This window comes from Heloderma suspectum, chromosome 2 (assembly GCF_057233095.1).
Source record: "Heloderma suspectum isolate Gila_16-S chromosome 2, 16-S_ref, whole genome shotgun sequence".
NCBI classification, from domain to species: Eukaryota; Metazoa; Chordata; class Lepidosauria; order Squamata; family Helodermatidae; genus Heloderma; species Heloderma suspectum.
In genome coordinates, this window is record NC_139459.1 from 182998795 (window position 1) to 183021472 (window position 22678).

General features: G+C 46.7%; 1 protein-coding gene across 2 annotated transcripts in view; it reads left to right on the top strand.

Moving 5' to 3' along the window:
- The window catches only part of KIF5A (kinesin family member 5A), a 74827-nt gene that overhangs the window by 25121 nt on the left and 27028 nt on the right, over positions 1 to 22678 (top strand). For both annotated transcript variants that reach the window (XM_084832274.1, XM_084832273.1), the window contains exons 2-17: positions 1072 to 1159; positions 1303 to 1376; positions 1551 to 1655; positions 6053 to 6101; positions 6315 to 6370; positions 7561 to 7648; positions 8358 to 8482; positions 9410 to 9514; positions 10731 to 10879; positions 12560 to 12708; positions 14168 to 14343; positions 15156 to 15224; positions 16167 to 16373; positions 17793 to 17939; positions 19257 to 19445; positions 22478 to 22595. In XM_084832274.1, coding sequence (XP_084688400.1) covers positions 1072 to 1159; positions 1303 to 1376; positions 1551 to 1655; positions 6053 to 6101; positions 6315 to 6370; positions 7561 to 7648; positions 8358 to 8482; positions 9410 to 9514; positions 10731 to 10879; positions 12560 to 12708; positions 14168 to 14343; positions 15156 to 15224; positions 16167 to 16373; positions 17793 to 17939; positions 19257 to 19445; positions 22478 to 22595 — 1894 coding nt within the window. The remainder of the gene's footprint in view (positions 1 to 1071; positions 1160 to 1302; positions 1377 to 1550; positions 1656 to 6052; positions 6102 to 6314; positions 6371 to 7560; positions 7649 to 8357; positions 8483 to 9409; positions 9515 to 10730; positions 10880 to 12559; positions 12709 to 14167; positions 14344 to 15155; positions 15225 to 16166; positions 16374 to 17792; positions 17940 to 19256; positions 19446 to 22477; positions 22596 to 22678) is intronic.

A 22678-nucleotide genomic window follows, 5' to 3' on the forward strand; every position in this document is an offset into this window, starting at 1 on the left:
CATGTTATCTCTGATGTCATAAAGAGTGAGCAGGCAGTATAAAACTGAAGCATATCGTCAAAGCACATAAGGCAGTTTCCCGTTGCCAAGCACAAGTCAAGTGTAGCATAGTATCTGGGATCATGATAGGACAAAGCAGTTGTCTGAGGACTGAGGGGTTGGCTACTTAGCCATTTGGGTACGGATCCATTCTCTGTGCTCCACCCTTTGTAAAGTCCATAGATCTCCCAGAGACAAACTGGAGTGACATGCCAAGGAACTCTAAAAGTGAGATCCAAAAGAAGTGGGAGAACTAGATATGTCCATATAAGATAACTGATACCTTCCTTCTTCCATCCCATATGGGGCCCTCGGGGTGGCTAACAATCAACATCATCATAAAACAATACAGCACAAAGCTGCAAATCAGCAGAAGAACATCAACAGAATAAAAACAATAGTCTAAACTAATCAAAAATAATCACAGATCAGTTTAAATTAGGGGCATTTCAATAATAAAAGCACATCTAAACATGTTTGCATTAAGGTGGCATCTAAATGCATAATCTGCCAGATCTTACAGGGCAGAGAGTTCTACAGTCTAGGCACTATTGACAAGAAGGCTCTGTCATGACATTTTGGAAGCAAAAGGTAGGACGGGGGTGGAATATGGAGGCCCGGGGCATGGTCTGATGGCACATGAGGCAGCCACCTTGCTGAAGCTAAGCAGGTCTGGGTCTGGTCAGTGCTTGGAGGGGAGACCACTTGGGAACCACATGTTGCCCCCTTGAGTTCCATGATGGAAGAAAGGTGGGATATAAATATAATGATAGATAGATAGATAGATAGATAGATAGATAGATAGATAGATAGATAGATGGGATCCTTACCCCCTTTTGGATTCAATCAATTTATTTGGGAGTAAGTCTGTGGGGTTTCCAAGTAAGAATGCATAGAATTGGTGTGTGCTGTGATTATGGAAACAGAAGGTGCAGGAAGTGAGATTGGTGCTGCCAGGGTGAGCATTTCACAAAAGCCTCTGGGTGCACCTAGCTAACCCCTTCCTTCTTTGTTCTATCCCCGCCGCCCCAGGGGAAGCCGTATGTCTTCGACCGTGTCTTCCCACCCAACACCACCCAGGAGCAGGTCTACCATGCCTGTGCCATGCAGATTGTCAAAGGTCAGTCTGGGTACTGGTAAAATGGGTGGACGCTTCATGGCACTGGTTTGTGTAGGGGAGCAGGATGACTGGGTCAGCAAGTCAAGGATGTACAGTGCACATGGATGAGTCCTCTGTCTCAGTCACCTGCCTTTCTCATGCAGACGTGCTGGCTGGGTACAATGGCACCATCTTTGCCTACGGGCAGACATCCTCAGGGAAGACGCACACCATGGAGGTAAGGAGGTGTCTAATACATATTTTAAAATTCTGGGTTGTGGCTAGGAAGCATTGGCCCAGTTGTTGCACCTGGATATGGGTCTTGTCTCTCAAACATCAATGCTTAGCTGTGGATCATTTAAGAGAGGGGGCCCTCTTACGGATCATTGCTTGCACTTCTGTTCCATTACAGGGTAAGCTGCATGACCCCCAGCTCATGGGTATCATCCCACGCATTGCCCAGGACATCTTCAACCACATCTATTCCATGGACGAGAACCTGGAATTCCACATTAAGGTGAGAGGCGTGTGGAATGGGGGAACCGGTGGGTACGGGCTGCGATGGTTGTGGGCAGAACGAATGGGCTGTATTTGCAAATGGTCGTGTAATGGAGAGAATGGGGAAAAGAGATGGCTGGGAAGGGGCTCCCCTGATCAGGGGGTCAGGTACTCAGGTCCAAGGGCTGGCAAGTAGTTAGCAGTCAGTCAGCCCAGAATGCGACCTTGATAGCCTTTCTTGGGAACCTGCCACTGTGAGTCCTATAGTGCCCAGACTCAAGCTGCCTGCAGTTTCCTTTTTCAGTTAGCAGAAAACCCCTCTCCCTTAACCCCATGGAGCAGGAAGCCAGTGCTCAGCTCAAAGGGCTCTAGTCGTTTGACTTCCACAACACTGTTGTATCTAAGAAAGCTAAAGAGGAGTGTTTTATTCTTATTACTACTAAGCATTTATATAATGGGTTGTATCCCATGTTAATCCTACTTAGAGTACACCCATTCATTTCAGTGCTTCTGGAGTCTCCAACATGGTGCCCATGGACACCTCTCTCAGCACCTGCCAGGCTCCATGCCTCTTCTGGTTTTCATTTTATTTTAAAAGGTTTTTTTTTAATTTAAAAATAAATTAGCTGGGAGGCTGGAATGCTACAAAGAGAAGTGTTAGCCTCCAGCACCATCATTATTTCCCAGAATGCCTCTGCATCTCTCAGCCCCAAAAGTTTGCCTTCGGTGAAATGAGTATTGGAACTGAAAAATGTGGGTGCAAAAGGGTGGCCTTGTGTTTCGGGGCTCAGGCGCCCCCCTCAACTCTGCCATTTTGTGAATTGGCAAGCCTCTTGTGGCAACTCTTCAGCAAAGGAGATCATTACCTTGTCATGGTGCTGGAGCCTGAGCACCTCAATGACGTCGTGAGCTAAACCGTGAAGGGACACCCAAGACGGGAAGGTCATGGCAGAGAGGTCAGACTAAATACGATCCCTGGGGAAGGAAACGGCAACCCACCCCAGTATTCTCGCCATGAAAACTAAATGGATCAGTACAACCAGAGATATGTCGGTTGTATATGTCGGAAGATGGGACTCCCAGGTTGGAAGATGGTCAAAATGCTACTGGGGAGGAACAGAGGATAAGTTCAACTAGCCCCAGATGTGATGACGCAGCTAGCTCAAAGCCGAAAGGACGGCTAGCGGCCAATGGTGCTGGTGGTGAACGACGAATCCGATGTTCTAAAGATCAACACACCATAGGAACCTGGAATGTAAGATCTATGAGCCAGGGCAAATTGGATGTGGTTATTGGGGAGATGTCAAGATTAAATATAGACATTTTGGGTGTCAGTGAACTGAAATGGACTGGAATGGGCCACTTCACATCAAATGACCACCAGATCCACTACTGTGGACAAGAGGACCACAGGAGAAATGGAGTAGCCTTCATAATTAATAATAAAGTGGCTAAAGCAGTGCTTGGATACAATCCAGAAAATGAAAGAATGATCTCAATTCGAATTCAGGGTAAGCGATTTAATATCACAGTGATCCAAATACATGCCCCAACCACAGATGCTGAAGAAGCAGAAGTAGATCAGTTCTATGAGGATCTGCAGCACCTACTGGATAGTATGCCAAACAAAGATGTTATTTTCATTACAGGAGACTGGAATGCTAAGGTGGGTAGTCAAACGACACCTGGAATTACAGGCAAGCATGGTCTGGGAGAACAAAATGAAGCAGGACATAGGCTGATAGAATTTTGCCAAGACAACTCACTGTGCATAACAAACACTCTCTTCCAACAACCTAAGAGACGACTTTATACATGGACTTCACCAGATGGTCGACACTGAAATCAGATTGACTACATCCTTTGTAGCCAAAGGTGGCGGACATCAATGCAGTCGGTAAAAACAAGACCTGGAGCTGATTGTAGTTCAGATCACGAACTTCTTATTGCACAATTTAGAATCAGACTAAAGAGAATAGGGAAGACCCACAGATCAGTTAGATATGAGCTCACTAATATTCCTCATGAATATGCAGTAGAGGTGAAGAATAGATTTAAGGGACTAGATTTAGTAGATAGGGTCCCAGAAGAACTATGGACAGAAGTTCGCAACATTGTTCAGGAGGCGGCAACAAAAAACGTCCCAAAGAAAAAGAAAACCAAGAAAGCAAGATGGCTGTCTGCTGAGAAACTGGAAGCAGCCCAAGAAAGAAGGAAAGCAAAAGGCAACAGTGATAGGGGGAGATATGCCCAATTAAATGCAGAATTCCAGAGGTTAGCCAGAAGAGATAAGGAATTATTTTTAAACAAGCAATGAGTGGAAGCGGAAGAAAATAATAGAACAGGAAGGACAAGAGACCTCTTCCAGAAAATTAGAAACATCGGAGGTGAATTCCAGGCAAAAATGGGTATGATCAAAAACAAAGGTGGCAAGGACCTAACAGAAGCAGAAGAGATCAAGAAAAGGTGGCAAGAATATATGGAAGATCTGTAAAGGAAGGATAATAATATCGGGAATGGATTTGATGGTGTGGTCAGTGAGCTAGAGCCAGACATCCTGAAGAGTGAGGTGGAATGGGCTTTAAGAAGCATTGCTAATAACAAGGCAGCAGGAGATGACAGTATCCCAGCTGAACTGTTTAAAATCTTGCAAGATGATGCTGTCAAGGTGATGCATGCCATATGCCAGCAAATTTGGAAAACACAAGAATGGCCAACAGATTGGAAAAAATCAACCTATATCCCCATACCAAAAAAGGGAAGCACCAAAGAATGTTCAAACTATCGAACAGTGGCATTTATTTCACATGCCAGTAAGGTAATGCTCAAGATCTTGCAAGGTAGACTCCAGCAATTCATGGAACGAGAATTGCCAGATGTACAAGCTGGGTTTCGAAAAGGCAGAGGAACTAGAGACCAAATTGCCAATATCCGCTGGATAATGGAGAAAGCCAGGGAGTTTCAGAAAAATATATATTTCTGTTTTATTGACTCTTCTAAAGCCTTTGACTATGTGGATCATCACAAACTGTGGCAAGTTCTTGGTGGTATGTGGATACCAAGTCATCTTGTCTGCCTCCTGAGGAATCTGTATAACGACCAAGTAGCAACGGTAAGAACAAACCATGGAACAACGGACTGGTTTAAGATTGGGAAAGGAGTACGGCAGGGTTGTATACTCTCACCCTACCTATTCAACCTGTACACAGAACACATCATGCGACGTGCTGGGCTTGATGAAGCCAAGGCTGGAGTTAAAATCGCTGGAAGAAACATTAACAATCTCCGATATGCAGATGATACCACTTTGATGGCTGAAAGCGAGGAGGAGCTGAGGAACCTTATGACAAAGGTGAAAGAAGAAAGTGCAAAAGCTGGGTTGCAGTTCAATCTCAAAAAAACCAAGATTATGGCAACCAGCTTGATTGATAACTGGCAAGTCGAGGGAGAAAACGTGGAGGCAGTGACAGACTTTGTCTTTCTAGGCGCAAAGATTACTGCAGACGCTGACTGCAGCCAGGAAATCAGAAGACGTTTACTTCTTGGGAGGACAGCAATGACAAATCTTGATAAAATAGTTAAGAGCAGAGACATCACACTGACAACAAAGGTCTGCATAGTTAAAGCAGTGGTCTTCCCCGTAGTAAACTATGGCTGCGAGAGCTGGACCATAAGGAAGGCTGAGCGAAGGCAGATAGATGCTTTTGAACTGTGGTGCTGGAGGAAAATTCTGAGAGTGCCTTGGACTGTAAGAAGATCAAACCAGTCCATACTCTAGGAAATAAAGCCAGACTGTTCACTTGAGGGAATGATATTAAAGGCAAAACTGAAGTACTTTGGCCACATAATAAGAAGACAGGACACCCTGGAGATGATGCTGATGCTAGGGAAAGTGGAAGGCAAAAGGAAGAGGGGCCGACCAAGGGCAAGATGGATGGATGATATTCTGGAGGTGACGGGCTCGACCTTGGGGGAGCTGGGGGTGGCAATGGCCGACAGGAAGCTCTGGTGTGGGCTGGTCCATGAAGTCACGAAGAGTCGGAAGCGACTGACCGAATAAACAACAACAACTTGTGGCAGCCATTTTGTGAGAGTGCCCACAACACTCTCTCAACATTCCAAATGGGCCTACTGACCCAAAAAGGTTGGGGACTCAACATTAGTAGGAGTAACATTATGTTGCATCCAATGCCATGAAGATGCTTTGGGCTTGAACAAGAGAGACGGTTCCTACCCGTAGGGCTCAAGCTGTCTGTCTTGTCTGTCTCTGTTTGGAATGATTGGAGTGCATTGCTTGTCCTCACTGAGCATTTTGGCTCCTAGAAAGGCTGTGCCTATGGGGACGATGGCTTAGGGGAATTTGAGGACCTCCACTCCCATATAGCAGTCCTATTCATTTCCTCATTTCCCCCATAGGTTTCCTACTTCGAAATCTACTTGGACAAAATCCGCGATCTCCTAGATGGTGAGTGATCCTCGGGGATGTTAAGTGTTGAATGGTGTGGATAGTGGGTAGTAACAGTTGCAAGCAGGAGTGAAGGGGAAGGGACTGATAGGAATTAGTGATATTGAGAGGTTGGGGGTGGGATTCTGGCAGCGGCGGTGGGAAATTGAAGAGAAATGTATCTCCCTGGATTAACGACACCCTTTTTGAGTGATTTCCTCTCCTCGCCTGCAGTGACTAAGACCAACCTCTCAGTTCATGAGGACAAGAACCGTGTGCCATTTGTGAAGGTGAGATTCCTGGGGAGGGAGAGAGAGAACTCTTAAGTGGCAATCCTGTCAGGTCTGGCCAGTGGTTCACCTCAGGGACAGCTTTAGGCTTTGGATGGGGAAGCAAGAGTCACAGCAAAGTTTAGAGACCAAATTACAAAAACAAAAACAACCCACCAGTGTATTTTAAAGCAGTTGCTGTGGCTATTATTAATACTAGATAGTAACCAGAGATATAGATATTTCTGTATAATTACTATGATCTAAAATATTGTGTGTAGTGGAAATACTGCCTTCTGTAATTGATCTACCTCAGGGGTAGGCAATGTAGTGTCCATAGGCATCACTGTGCCCCAGGCACTTTCCTTGGTGGCCACGAAGGTGTTCTACTCCTCCCAATTCTTATTTTTATATTATATTACTGGCAGCTAGGATTGCTTCAAAGTGAAATGGGAGCCTCTAGCTGCTGCCATCTCAATTTCCCATGAACGCCTTTGGGCAGGTTACTTCTCCTTTGTGATTAGCCATCCCCAGCCATGGCAACCATTTTATGGTTGTACCCACAAGAGTTTCTCAAATTTCCAAATGTGTTGGCGGGCTCAAAAGGTTGCCTATCCCTGGTCTGCCTGCTTGGGCTGGGGTCTCCAAAGTGTCTTTGAACACTTCTCTTCATGCTCGCCAGACTTCCTACCTCTCCTGATTTTGATTTTGTTTCTTAAGATTAATTTTTAGCTGGGCAGCTGGCATGCTGCAAAATGAAGTGCTGCCCTTCAGTACCATCTTCATTTTGGTTCAAAACAGAGGATGTGTGTTTTTGGAGCTCAGCCCCCAGCTCTGCCTTATACTTAGGTTCTTGGGCAAGTTACTTTTCTTTTAGTCTCACCAGTTTGCTTTCTGGGAAATGGGTGTTCTGTGATCAGTTGTGCCCACCATGGCAGCCATTTTATGAATGAGCAAGCCCCTGCCCCTATGTCAGACAATTTGTGAGAGACCACAACACTCTCTTAAAATTCCAAATGTGCCCGCTGGCCCAGAAAGGTTGGGAACCCTGTCTTAGGGCATGTGCTTGTGGTGAGAAGGCTGGAGAAGCAGCCCAGGTGTGAGAATAGCTGTGTGTGTCAGGGTGGTGGTGGTGTAGCATGAACTTTAAAGGAGAGATGAGGTCCCTGTCACCATATACTATGGCAACACCCTTTTTTCTTCCCCTTCAGGGCTGCACTGAACGCTTTGTCTCCAGCCCTGAAGAAATCCTGGATGTCATCGATGAGGGAAAATCCAACCGTCACGTGGCTGTCACCAGTGAGTTCTGAGGAAGGGCAAATGGGCAAGGGTGATGGTGGACAGTGTGGGTAGAAGAACCTTCATCCTAGGCCTTTACAACTTCTGGTTGCCCAACAGGCCTAACGCAGCCACCAGGCCCTGTATTGTGGCTTGCTGGGTGCTTGGCAACCCACTGGTTGTTTTGCAGGCCCAAAAGTAATATCTTCAGTAATATCTGTCTCCAGGCCTAGTTGGGTATTGAGCACATTCAAGACTGTATGTTTCAAGTGCAGGAGATCAAGTGCGGAGCGCTTCTGAGAGTGCCGCATGCTCTGGAGGTTTGCCTGAGGACCACTTGCAGCAGAGCATTTAGTGTTGCAGCACCCACCCTCCGGAACATTTTACCAATTGACGTTAAACAGGCCACAACATTTCTGACATTCAGAGATCTTCTTAAAACTCATCTCTTTACAGAGGCGTCCCCTGAAGCGTGACCCAGCCAGCACACAGTAGAGTGTGTGGTTTTATTTGCTGATTAATGGTATTGTGTTGTTTTTTGTTATAGTTATGGTTGTTTTATGCCATTGTATTTTATGTTCACTGCTTTGATACTTTTGTGGAAAGCTGTATATAAATCTGAATAATAAGAATAAGCATAAATAAGCAATCTCTGCCCAGGCTTTCCCTTTGCAGAACAGAACAGGCTTGGTTTTTGCCTCATCTTGTCTCTCCCTGTTTTCCCCTGCAGACATGAATGAGCACAGTTCCCGCAGCCACAGCATCTTCCTCATCAACATCAAGCAGGAGAACATGGAGACTGAACAGAAGCTGAGTGGAAAGCTTTACCTGGTGGATCTGGCTGGCAGTGAAAAGGTGCTGGGCGCTCGCGGGGAGTTGGAGGGGTTTGTTGTCCCTGGCTTGGTTACAGAGGTGGGCAGGATCTGATTTCTCCCATAAAACAAAGGCCAGCTGTCCAACATTGGAAATCTATACAGATCCCAAGAATGCCTTGAAACGTTTCTCAAGCAGGGCTCACTAAAATACGATGTTCTCCTCTCCTGCTTGTCAGGGACCCCCAGGGTTTGAATTGGGGACCTCCAGATCTAAGGCTGATCTATGTCCTGCATGTGCCTAGAGCTCTCTTCAGGCACAGAGGGGGAGTAGAGTTGTGCAGTGCCAGTCCCTTTCATTGGCAGGCTATATGGAGCTTCTGGATTGGCCTAACACATAGTATAAATACTAGGAGATGCACGGTCTGCTCCCTTTGCCTGGTCAAACACAGGAATATGATCTGCTTCCAGCACAGGTTGCTGACTTTGGGGCAGGGATGAAGAATATGTGGCTCTCCAGCTGTTGTTGGCTTATAACTCCCATGATCCCTCACCCTTGGCTATGCTGGCTAGAGCTGATGGGAGTTGCATTCCACCAACATCTGGAAGGCCACATGTTCCCCACCCCTTCTTTAGGACCTGTCAGCCAGAGAGTGTACCTTTCGGCCTGGATTTGTCTGTTCAGCCAGTCTTGGGCAGCTTCTGATACAACTGTTGTGGTTTCATGATGTGGTTTCCTTTTGCCAACTGACAAGGGGTCTCCTTGAGGTGCTTTGGGGTTTGTGTACATTCCTGATGTTTTGGAGCAGTTATTTTTCATTTGTTGATGTGTGTGTCATTTTTCATTTTGGCCTTCTGGGTATTTCTGTCCTTTGGGAGAAGAAACCTTGTTTCCCCTTTCAGGATTCAGTCCTTATCACAGCCAGGGTCATCTTCACCATAATCATTAAGCACTTCCTTCTCCTGCCAGGTCAGCAAGACAGGAGCTGAGGGAGCTGTGCTGGATGAGGCCAAGAATATCAACAAGTCCCTTTCAGCACTTGGCAATGTCATCTCAGCTCTAGCTGAGGGCACGGTGAGCACGACCACCCTCAATGACAAGAACATTATATTGTGTAGGCCTAAACCCCGAATATGTGAACCTGTTGTGTCTGAGCAACGTTGTCTTCAATAGAACAAAGCAGGGCACAGTACAACTATGAGTGACCTCCAACCCACAAGATACTCTTATGTAGCCTGCAGGCTGTTGTTAGAGCTCTAAGAGTCCAAAAAGAAACAAAAGTTTCTATCTCATACATTTGCAGAGATAAGTTTGAAAATGTGGAGGCAAGTGTATTGTATTCAGGCACTGTGAAATAATGGTGGACTGTCTCCTTATGTACAGCCCAGGCTGTAGACTCCCCCTAACCCTAATCCCTTAGATTAGGAGAAATCCTGCTGCAGGCCTGTGCTAGGAGCCCTGCCAAAGAGCTGTATATAACTTTATAAATAAATCAGTCAATTTACCAACACCTCTATGGAGCCTGAATTCATCAGTCAAGATTCACCACAGCAAACTTGTTAAGATTCAGAAATAACAAGCCATGTTTGTCTTGAGATTCCCATGTTATTGTCCCAAGGCTATTTGAAAGGCAGGCATGCTGGTACACAAGTGGATGTTGTCTGAAATTGTCTCTCAAGCAACACAAATATTAGTACCACAGTATTGGAAGGGAGCACACATATGACTTTTATTAACTGAGAAACAGCAGTGTTAAAATTAACTGATGATTCAAGATTCCAAGAGGGGATGATTTACTCCCTGGACTCATGGCAAGGGGCAGGAGATGCTTGTGAGATTCTAGCAGCAGAGATTCTATTACTGGTCGAAATTATGATAGATTAAAAATATGAATATGAGTGGATGTAATGCAACTTATGCTATTGAGAAAGACTGAACTGTTGTTTTCTCTTGTATGCATACAACTGCAATGGAGAAAAAAATGAGATGAGTAAAAATAAGCCTAAATGCATTGATTACAGCCCTGCTTATTTCTAAGATGATGTGTCAAGAGATTTCCTAATGCTAAGGAACACTGTAGAACATTAACATGTTCACCAACTGCTAATCCTACATCCACCACATTTGTAAAATGGATACGCAGAGTGACTTTGCGTGGCCCTGGGAATGGGATAGATAGAATTTCTCCTTCTAAGAGGCAGCAGTGGACTCTTTTTGCATTTTTGGTGGCCAGGTTTGCCTGTGTGTATATGACTGAGCCAAAGGTGTCCACCCATATTGTCTTATGTAGAAGAGCTACGTGCCCTACCGGGACAGCAAGATGACCCGCATCCTGCAGGACTCCCTCGGTGGAAACTGCCGCACGACCATGTTTATCTGCTGCTCACCTTCCAGCTATAACGATGCTGAGACCAAATCTACTCTCATGTTTGGACAGCGGTAACCACCCTGCCCCATCCCATCCCTTCCTTTGAGCTGGTGTGGTCTCTTCTGTTGCAGTGCTTTCACAAGGGGAAAGACAAAGAACTGGTGAAACAAATTAGTAAGGTGGCCAACTTGCTGCTAGAAAGTTGAACGTTTTGGAACATCACACAGTTCTTCTTCAGGCAAAGATATTTAAGAGCAAAAAAAGGAAGTAGATTCTTACATGGCAAGGCATGATTTCTTATCAGTTGGGTATATCTGTACTACAGATATAAACTAATTTAACAGTAATTCCTCCCCCCCATTGAGTCCTGGGAATTGTAGTTCTTTGAAGGCGGGTAGGAATCTAACAGGATTCGCAGCAGAGTTACCAAACTACAATTCCCAGGATTCTTTGTCAGGAAGCCATGATACTTAAACCGGTTCAAAATCAATGGGTTAAGTCCAGTGTCATGTGAACAGACATCCACTCACATAATGGGATTCCCTTTGCTCTCCTCCCCTTTGCGCCCCCTCCCATCTGCTCCCCGAACCCTCTAGAGCAGATTAGGGGCACGAATGGTGGGCTGCAGGGGAGAGGGGAAATCTGTTCTATCAGTAGTTTCTGTTCCACTGGCAGACAGCCAGTGTTGGATACCACCCAATATATATTTGTAGTGTGCATAGGGCTTTAGATTATCTGAAAACAAAGGAGATAGTCTGGGCAGGCTGTGATGCTCACTCATCTACATTCTATTTGGTCCTTCCCCTGGAATCAACTGTGGGTTCCAAAAACAGGTCTTTTAGAACCAGTGGTGAAAAAATGGATAAAGATAATAGCATGGTCCCCAGTTCACAAATGCTTGTGCCATAATAAAACTGTTAGTCTTTAAATTGCCACAAGCCTCTTCATTGTTTTAGCTTAAAATAAGACATGTCTTGTGGACTAATACATAAGGCCACCATAGTTAACGGAGATTTTCTCCACTGCCTGTCTTTCCTCATTCAGCCAAAGGGCTTCAGTTACTATAGAACAGGTGGCTCAGTAGCAGAGCACTTGCTTTGCATGCAGAGATCTCAGGTTCAGTGCCTGGCATCTCCAGGTAGGGCTGAGAAAGACTCTTGCCTGAAATCCTGGACAGCTTCTGCCAGTCCACGTAGACTAGAAGTAGGGATCCTTTCATTTGAGAAACTGTCCTGGGCACCACCACAAAATGGCTGCCATGGGAGGTGTGGCAAAGGACAAGTAACCTGCCCCAAAGACTGCGTACAAGGCAGAGGTGGGGTCGGAGCCCCAACACACTAAATAACGCCTTTGAACCCACAGTTCACAGCATCCCCAGCTGCTGGCAAGAAAATGTGTGAACTAAAATAAAGTGGGAGGGGCAGGGCACCTTTCAGGTGCCAAGGAAGGTGTCTGGGGGTGCATTGGTGCCCACGAGCACCATGTTGCCTACCCCTGGCATAGACAATATTGCGCTGAATCCACCAATGGTCTGAGTTGCTATAAAGCAGCCTCCTGTGTTCCTAGGACTTGGGTCCACTCAGTTTCAGCTCTGGGAAGGTGGCAGATATAGGCAAGACATAATAAACAGACTGTAGTGGGCTGTCCACTGATGTGGGAGGTGGTGTTGGATAGGAGAGAGGTCTTCAGTCCAAGGCAGCAGCAAGTGCTCCGTGTAAAGGATCTTCCACTTTAATCCTCTCCCATTTCAGGGCCAAGACAATCAAGAACACTGCATCAGTGAATCTGGAACTGACAGCTGAGCAGTGGAAGAAGAAGTTTGAGAAGGAGAAGGAGAAGAACAAGGTCCTGAAGGAGACAATTGCCAAGCTGGAGGCAGAGCTTGGGCGCTGGCGCAATGGTGAGCCAGGGGTGCAGGGAAGAGAGGCCATGATTGCCTTACACTTGGATCCACTCTTCTTTGGTCTTTTTCAAAATGGGATTTGCAGCGGATACCCCTCTGTCCGTATCCACCACATGTTCTTGGAGTGGGAGGTGTCTTCTGGGACAAGTGGGCATGTTCTTGAGTGAAGTTTCCAGTCTGGAAAGCAACACCCCTCCTTTTAATATCTTTGTCTCTGTCTCTCTCTGTCTATCTAGACAGACACACAGACAGATATGCAATGAGAATTGCACATATTCTCATCTTTCATTATGACCATCATTGCACGGAGCAAAAAAAAAGAAGTGAGGGCAAATCAAACATACTGGGTTTTTGGTAAGAATTGCGACCACATCCGGATCTGGAGACAGTCACAGCAAGCAGACGTGAATGAGGAAATGTGCTTTCTTAAAACAACGTGGTGTCCTGAAGCATGGTGCTGATACCAATTCATCAATGCTCAGTTGCAGACAATGCCAGTCAGATGCCGGGTGGATGCTTGTTTCAGTACAGTGCAGTTGCAGACCTGTCAGATTCAATGTGGATTACAGCTAGCATTGATCAGGCATGGAACAGCTAGAGTAGATATGACTTAAGGAATACAAGGAGGGTAGAATCCAAGGCAAAGTTCCAGATTGTAACTTCCTGTGCTCCAGGCTGGATAAGACAGGTGTAACTTTTCCCCCTGGGATATGGTGCACTGTGTGGATTGCACAGCCTGCCCTGGTCCCTCCCAAGGAATCAGACCAATATGGGCTTGAATTGCAGAGACTTGTAGCACTGAAAAAGTGCATCCATTTTCCTGAAACCCAGCCCCTTTGGAAGAGCCCTGTGTTTCTAGGTCAGGGATAGGGAGCATTAGTTGCCATGTGGCCACCAGCACACTGACCGCCAGCACTGGGGAGGCAGTGGAGTGTCTTTAAAGGTAACAGGGAGTCAGCCTGAAGACTGCAGTGGGGTGAGAGTGCAGAGATGGTCACGCTGATCCTGTCTCTTGCCCGGTGGTGTAGTGGTAAACTTTGAAGTGCAGGCACTCAGCATGACAATCCTCATAGCCACACCAGTCCCTACCCAACCTCAATGCAAGCAACTGTGTTGATTCATTTAAAAAAACTAGTTCTAGCAGTTCTCATCTCCACCAGGAGCAAGTCTTTTGTAAAGTGAACAGGTCTTAATTGCCCATTCAAGATCAAGCCACCCAGAATACTTTGCATTATAACAGGGATAGCTCACAACTGTATATTGTTGCTGGGAGAATTAATTTTTCCCCAGCTACTGTGAGGATTGCAGCTAAGCTCAGAGGGAACAACGAAGTCTCAGGGGCAGGGTGCAGGTGACATCAGCACCCTTGCTAAGCAAGAACTGCTGGTGCTGCATCCCTGTGAGCCCCGGCTCCACTACACTTCCACTCTCACCTGCTTATTTGAAATCCTTCCAGGTGAGAATGTCCCAGAAACAGAGCAGCTGAGTGACGAGGAGAAGGTGGAGCCGGACACCTGTGACGAGACACCCATTAACGATAACAACTCCTCCATTGTCATCCGGATCTCTGATGAGGAGCGGCACAAGTATGAGGAGGAGATCCGCAAACTCTACAAGCAGCTGGATGACAAGGTCAGCGAGCTCTCCGCCCCCCACCCTTCCCTTGTGCTGAGCATCAGCCTCCATCCCCTCTTGGGTTTTAATGTCTGGCAGGATTGCGCCCAGCATCTTTGCAGAGGCCTCTCGAGAGGCCGTAGGAACGGACTCAGAGTCAGATGAGGAAGGGTGCGAAGTGGTGGTAGAGGGACCAGAGCTTCATGGAGACAGAGAAGAATCTGCCCAGGTGCAGGCTATGCAGCTGGGTCAACGCCCGACCATAACCTCTCCCTCTGTGGGAATACAGCAACTCACGGGGGTGTGGGGAGGTGGGCATGCAGATGCAAGGATCAAACGCCGGGTCAAAAGGGAGAAGCATCTTCTGGAAGTAAGGCATTCTACTAGGTTGGCTGGTCGCAAGAGCTCTCTAGGGGGAGACCCTTCCTGAGGGTGGGACTGGAAAAGCCTCTCCGGTTCTGTACTGCAGACTGGCGCCAGATTTGGAGCAATTTCTCCCCTAACAGTAGTGCATCCATCAAAGGGATCTTTGGGGAATCTATTTAGCATTGTGTCAGCTTAATCAGGGATGGTAGCACTAGTTTGCCAGATGACAACATCTGTAACTGATCCGTTGTTGGACTGATTGATTCACATAATAAAGGCTATTTACTTGGAGATCGGCTTCTTTGTTTGACTACAAACACGTCGGGAGGGCTTGGCACTTGACAGTGTCCTATCCGCATCTCAGTCCCAGAGTTCTTCCCTTGGTGGTGCCTTCTTGGTCTGAAACCTTGCCCCACTGGCAGAGCATAAGGTGACTCACACCAAAGTCTTTTCTTTCCATGCAGGATGACGAAATCAATCAGCAGAGCCAGCTGATGGAGAAACTCAAGGAGCAGATGCTAGACCAAGAGGAGGTGAGCTGTGTTACCTTTCTTTGCAAGGGTGCATGTATGGGCATACATGTGCCGTCTCTCTCTTTCTCCCTCTGTCCCATTGCTATGACCTTTTTTTAAATAATCCAGCCTTTCCTCCAAGGAACTTATGGTGCCCTGCATAGTTCCCTGCTCCGACACCATTTTAGCCTCACAGCTACCCTGTAAGGTAGGTTAGGGTGAGAGATGGTGATTAGCCTAAGGCAGGGGCAGGCAACCTTTTGGGCTCATGTGCAGATTTGCCCATTTGAGAAACTGTCATGGGCACCACCACAAAATGGCTACCATGGGAGGCATGGCTAGTTGGACACATAACCTGCCCAAACGAACGTGTACAAAGCAGAGGTGGGGTCTGAACCACAATGCACTAAACAACTCATTTGAACTCACCGTTTTCAGCACTTTTTTCTTTCCCCCCTTCTTTTTCTTGGTGTCTGGCCATGTTAGAGGAAAGCATCAGTTTGCAGCCGCCTGCTGTCTTCATTTGCTAAGAATGTCTCTGAGCCCTGCCATGTAGCCTAAAGGCATCATAGGAAATGAAGAGGGCAGTAGCTGGAGGCCCTTACTTTGGTTAGAAGTGGTCCCTGCTACCCATAAGAAAATGTTTTAATTTAAAGCAAAAATGGGAGGGTTACTCACATTGCCTAGTCCTGGCCTAAGATCAGCAACTGAGCTTCAAGACTGAATGGAGATTTGAACTCTGGTCTTCCCTGCCCTAGTCTGGCATGCTAACCACTGTAACCGCTATAACTCTCTGTCTCTGTCTCTGTCTTTGTCAGTGCTCTACCTAACTCTGTTCTGACTGTTGTCTCTTTCCATGTCATCACTGCTTGGACCTTCTGTTCATCTGTCTTGCTTCTTCCTTAACGTTTTTTGGCCCGCTTGGGACTTTACTTATCCCCCGCCCTCCCTGTTTTCCACCAGCTGCTGGTGTCAACTCGTGGGGACAATGAAAAAGTGCAACGGGAGCTAAGCCACCTACAGTCAGAGAATGACTCTGCCAAGGAGGAGGTGAAGGAGGTGCTGCAAGCTCTGGAGGAGCTGGCTGTCAACTATGACCAGAAATCCCAGGAGGTGGAAGAGAAAAGCCAGCAGAATCAGTTGCTGGTGGATGAGCTGTCCCAGAAGGTGGTAAGTGCTGGGGTGCTGGGCCCTTCCTGGGGATTAGTAAGGTATGAAATAAATTGGTAGAAGAGGGTAAGGGCTGGACTGAATCTTGGTTTGGTCCCTAAGAACAGGGTTGTGTATATGCTGGAATTCTGCAGAAGTATAGAAAAAATGCTGTGTGCAGAATTCAACTCCCTGACAATTTCAGTTTTCTTTTCTTTCTTTTTTTAAAGGAGCAAATTTCTAGCCCTTATGGAAACAAAGATATGCTTGAAAGCATGTGACCAATATCTGCTGAAATCTCTGGATCTAGAAGGGTGGCTAAATAAGAATTCCAGTGGTTGGGTGCAGGCGCAGTTCGGTATCCTACACAGGTCCTTCCTTGCCATAACTGGCACCATCAACATAAATTATTCAAAATAGTAAAAAGGCTGAACAAATTATGCAAAATGTGAGAAATAGGGGGTTGTTTTGCATAATTTATACAGGTTGCAGAATTTGACTTTTCTTGGTGCAGAATTTTAATCTTTTTAGCGTGAAGTATTACTATTATTATTTCTGTTATTAGATGCCTATAAAACTAGATCCCTAGGCATCATTCAGCCATGTTAAAACAGAGCAATACTACAATAAAATCTGACAATAAATCTAAAAAAAGGCAGCAAAAAGCCACCACAATAAAATACAATCCAAAACATAAGGCTAAAACCCAAGCAATAAATACAGGAGTGAAAAGCATCAAGATGTCAAAGGAACTAAAATAATAAATATGTTAAAAGGCCCGGGAGAACAAAAAAAGAGTCTTAACTCAATACCAAAAAGAAAACAACATTGGCTTTAGGTGAGCTTCACTGGGGCGAGCATTCCAGAGTGGGGCGGGGGGGGGGGAACCCAGTGCATACAGCCTTGCTTATGTGTGACAATAAATTCACAACAGTCTTTTTGTCAGGCTGAACTAGAGCAAAAAAAGCCCCTCCCCCACTCTGACCAGGCCCCTGATTGCTGTGCCACCCAATTCGGAGTTTAGATCCTAGATTCAGACCCCTTGCCTATGGGCATTATTTTGATCTGAATGTCACCTAGAACCTCTTTTGAATGCCAGGGCTTAGCTCTGGAACGTGTGAATTAAGAACTCAGTAGAGAACATTGACCTAAAGCAGCCTTCCCCAATCAGGTGCCATTGGCCATGCTGGCTGGGAATGATGGGAGTTGCACTCCAACACACATGGAGGACACCATGGTGGGGAAGGCTGACCTAAAGGGATTGTATGAACATAGTGCCTCGGCCTTTGTTTCCCTCTGAAGCTTGTGTTTGCAGAATCTAGTCCAGAATAGAGGTGGGAGGGAAGCTCTGTCCCTCACTCAGCCCAAAATATAGAGTTTGATTTGCAAATCAGAGGGCATCTGCCTTACGTTGGCTCACGACCCTGTCTCTCCTTGCAGGCCACCATGTTGTCCTTGGAAGCAGAGTTGCAGCGGCTGCAAGAGTTCAGTGCGCATCAGCGCAAGCGCATTGCTGAGGTGCTCAACGGCCTCATGAAGGATCTGAGCGAGTTCAGCGTCATTGTGGGCAATGGGGAGATCAAACTGGTAAGGGGTGGGGGATGCTTGGGAAGAAAAGGGACAATCAGACTCTCCCTCTGGTGCATAGATACTTTATGGCAGGAGTGGGCAAATTTAGGTTTGCAGGATCTACTTTGTATTTCACTAGAATCCCAAGGTCTGCCAGGTGCAAAATTGTGGCTCAGGAAGACAGACATAGAACGAAGGAGCAAAGTGCCTCTGAGCACCTGCTGCGTCCAGGAATTTGAGTACCAGAACTGGAGGTTGCACACAAATCCTTTCACGCACAAATCTATTCCTGTTTCCTCCCAAGCTCTTTTAATTTTAGCAGCCTAATTTAGGAGGGATAAGAGCTTTTTGTTGTTGCTGTTGTTAAACCAGTGGGAGTTAGAAATCCTTGCTGATCTACTGGAAAATTCTGGGTAATCTACAAGTAGAGCCTCGTCTATCTTCTGCCCACTCCTGTTTTATGCACATGTATGATTGATCTGCAGAGGATTCCCAGCTTCCTGCTTTGGAAACACTTGCCACACCCAGTCCAGCCCATGCCAATCTTGCCTCTGCCTCAGAAAATGGTGACACTGTTGCAGAACTCAGAGTCAGAGAGACCACGGAGTGAAGGAAAAAGAGTTTTTCTTTATTTAACGCGCGGGCTTTATGGCTGGAATCACTTCCAAAGAGCCAAAAGCCCCGATTTACATCAGCAAATTGTTTTTATAGACATTATGACACATATGCAAAATCTCCCCCGCCCCTTTCTGTGTGGGTTTGCAGTATTCAGCATTTCCTCTCCTAGCACCATTGTTTATAATACAAGAAATGGGTTATAGGGTAGCCATGATAAGCAGAGAACAGCAGAGAACATGATATACATATCACTATGACCTTAGCCTTGGTGACAAGTTAAGAGATTCCTGCGTCTCGTCAGCTTACAAACATATACTTTAGAGAGCAAGAGCTCAGCAAGAACATGAAGCATGATACTGCATGAGGCTACTTAGTCTGACCCCCGATATGGCTGCTACAACACAAGGGTTAACTTGAAGGCAGTCAAAGGTGATAACTGAATAGGCTGGCACCATAATTGGGTTTCAAATGAGAAAAAAAATCACATACCAGGTTTGAAAAAAGACAGAAGGATCACTCAAAAAATACCGGAATCTAATGGTTTGGCAACAGTATCTTGATTCTCTGTAAAAACTGAGTGAATGAAGGATAGCAAGTTGAAACTAAATCACTAGTGCGGACGCAACCAATGTAAACAGGTTCAATTTACAAGTGTCACACGGCTGAGCTGTGCACCCAAGCCAATATGCCCATACCTTCTTTTTTTTTCATCCCCAGCCAATAGAGATTAGCGGCGCCATTGAGGAGGAATTCACCGTCGCCCGGCTCTACATTAGCAAGATCAAATCGGAAGTGAAGTCAGTTGTGAAGCGCTGCCGACAGCTAGAGGGGCTGCAAGTCGAGTGTCACCGCAAGATGGAGGTGACGGGACGGGAATTGTCTTCCTGCCAGCTCCTCATCTCTCAGGTTGGACCTGTGGGAGTGGGGATTGGAAGGATGGCAGCTATGGGGAAGGGTGGCTTTGGGGTAGAAAAGATGGGGGGGCTCAGAGATTCCCTATACCCCCCCCAGGAAGCATAGGGGCAGATTCCCCTTGCATTGGCCCAGGGAGAGAGGCTGAGTTTTGCTTTGTCTCAGGGAGGGTGGGGAAAGCTGGTGTAACAAGTAATTCCCACATTCTAGAACAGCCTTCCCCACTCAGGTGCTGGACTAAACGGACTTTCTTTTTCCTCCGACCCCTAGTGGGAGCAGGGAGAAGGACACTTTGAGGGGGGGTCTGTCCCATCTCATCAGGTGACTGTTCCATGACTGCCTGCTTCTAGCAGCTGTAGTCCCATTTCATCTTGCAGAGATGGAATTCCAGCAGGGTTGGGGCTATCAGCTGAAAGGCGTGCATTAGGTTGCATTCCATTCGGCTCGTCCTTGGTGAGGCTGGTGGGCCTGTCTCCCCCTGCAAGGACTTTGAGGACCATTTCATGCACTGCACAACCACACATGCACGTTTGCTCTGGAGTGTACTCTTGACAGGAGCTGCAGCCAATCCTGGCACCCGATGGGCACACCAATATGATAACACCTATTTGCTGTCCTGTCCTGACCATGTGTGGAAGCCCACGGGGCACAACTGATGCCCAAGGGTGTCTTAGGGCCAAACTACATGTGACAGTAAATGCATCTTTGCATTTAACATGCCATTAAAAAAAAATGCAAATAGCAGCCAGGGTGAGGGAGGAAGCTGATAATGATTGCTACTGCAGCGAGTTCAAAGGTGGAATTGAGTCTCTCTGCTCCCCTGCTGTAGTCCTGAAGAAAATCCCTTCCCTGAAGGTGGTATTTGCTTTGCTGGGGGTTGGGTTTGGGGAAGGAGAGAAATCCTCCATTGGTGCCAGATGTAAAGTATGCCTTTAATGTCATGTCTAGTTTGGCCCTTAGGCAGGCCCGCAAGTAGGAGTTGGAGTTGCAGGGCCTTGGATAGCTCCAGGCAGATAACTTGCTCCGACAAGGTCTGACGCACGACTGGGGCCTTTGGTTAAGGGTAATGGGAGAGCAAGTGGAGTGCTATTGAGGTGACCCCTTCCAGGCTCCTCCTTGTTCCTAAAGAGTATGAAGTCATAAAGGGGTAGTCCTGTGGCCTTCAGCCTAGCATTCAGTCGCTTCTCGGTCATCGTCTGCCTTGTGTGTTTGCTGCACTGATGAGCGGGCGCCAGAGAGTGTGAACCTCCAGGTGTAAAGGGGGCCGGTTCCTCACAGGAATCTTTCTTGGGGTGGGGGGCCTCTGGCTGAAAGGCTCCAGCTTCAGTTTGGTGTCGTGTCTGGGTTCAGTACTTCTGTGGCTGGCAGCACTGTGTTTGCTGGTCCAGTCAGTTACTACGACTCGTGGGCGCTGGGAGTCCTGGGTGCTAGTGAAGGTTGGGGTTGCGGCACTTGTGAATGTGATTTACCTCAAATCATGTGATTTGCATCAGAGATTTACCTCAGAAAATGTGATTTACCTCAAAGATTTACTTCCGTGGCAAACATCATTGCTGTTAGGACATAGGCATTCTCACAGCACACAGGTGCAGTTTCAGTGGCAGGTGTGAATCTTTAAACATCTGTGTACACATGTTTGGGAGACCATGTCCAATCAGAGTGCCCAGGCACATGTAAATGGGCGTTTATAGACATGCATCTGGAGGAAACATCAGTGTGACACTGTTGTATTATGAGCAATGCTTGCTGCATAAACTGTGGTTGTCATTAAGAGCCAAATCAGGGTAATGTGGGATTTTTACTTAAAAGAAATGGGGGGGGGGAATCCAGATTTGATCAGAGCCATGGCACTGGAGAAGAGGGCTTTAACTCCCCACACCTGTCATATTCCCAGTGTAAATCATCCACTTACCCTTGAAGCTGTTATTAGCTTTGTAATGGGAATTTAAAAAGCTCCTTTCTCCACTGCTGCTCCTCCAATCATCTTCAGAGCCCCCCACCCCTACCCTGCAGCCACTTCTGAGTTAAAATGAAAACATCAGAAGGTCTGGTCATAGATCTCCTGTAGATGTGTAGTTTTGGCTTAATACTTTACATTTTCAGGTGTATGTTTGGGGCCAAACTAGGTACAGATGCATGCAACATTATCCTATGATGCTTCTAAAACAGGAAAAGCCACTAGGGGGGGCATGGGGGGCAGTGACAGGGATTAGAGAAACAGCAGAGGGGAAGAGTGCTTATCTGACTGTTTCTCCCACTCTCTTGTTCCCTACTCCAAATCATACACACATTCCCTGCAGCTTTTTTCTCTGCAGAGTTCCAAGTGAGGGCAAATGTGTATTTGGAACTCTGTGAAGAAAAAAGCTTCATGGGAGGAAATGATGGGAAAGGAAAGGGTTAAGTAGCCCCACCTCAACACCCACACCTTTCCTGATCCGGATTGCCCCTCCAGAAGCAACTTTTCCTGTTTCAAAAGGGTCGTTATACACATCTGCATGTAACGTCTAGTTTGATCCTGAAGGTCGCCATGCTATCTGCACTTTCTTAGGAGTAAGCACCTTCATTGAACACAACTCCTAAACAAGCATGCATAGGATTGCACTGTAAAACGTCTTGGGCTAAATCCAGCATTACGTGACCAGAGTTCCACTTACACAATGGGAGTTTGCCTCCCCTTCCCCCATTGTAGCCCTCCTCATCCCCCCCCCCCAAGAATTGGGGTGTGTGCAGCAGGCTGCAGGTGGGAGGGGAAATTCTGTCTGCCAGGGGTGTTTATTCTGCTGGTGGAAGGGCACCGCTGGCTACAACCTTAGGTGTACACCTAAAATGTAATGTAGGAATGGCTCCTACATTTCCTCTAGGCCTAGTTCTGGTACTCTGAAGACTGGTTGAGGAATGTGGACAATTTGTGTGCTGCAACAAACAGATATTCTGGGGACCAGCCCATTGAAGATGAGATTGGAAACAAGGTTATGCCTGCGAAAGGGGTCTCTGACTTGCTTGCTCTTCTCCCCCAACCTCCCCAGCATGAGGCAAAGATCCGCTCGCTCACTGAGTACATGCAGAGCGTGGAGCTGAAGAAACGAAACCTGGAGGAATCCTATGATGCTCTAAATGAAGAGCTGGCTAAACTGCAGGCCCAAGGTGTGTGTCTCCCCCGTAACCTGTGCTTCATACCTGAGGCAGAACAAGTGAATGACTTGCATCGTTTATGCCAGAAAACAGGG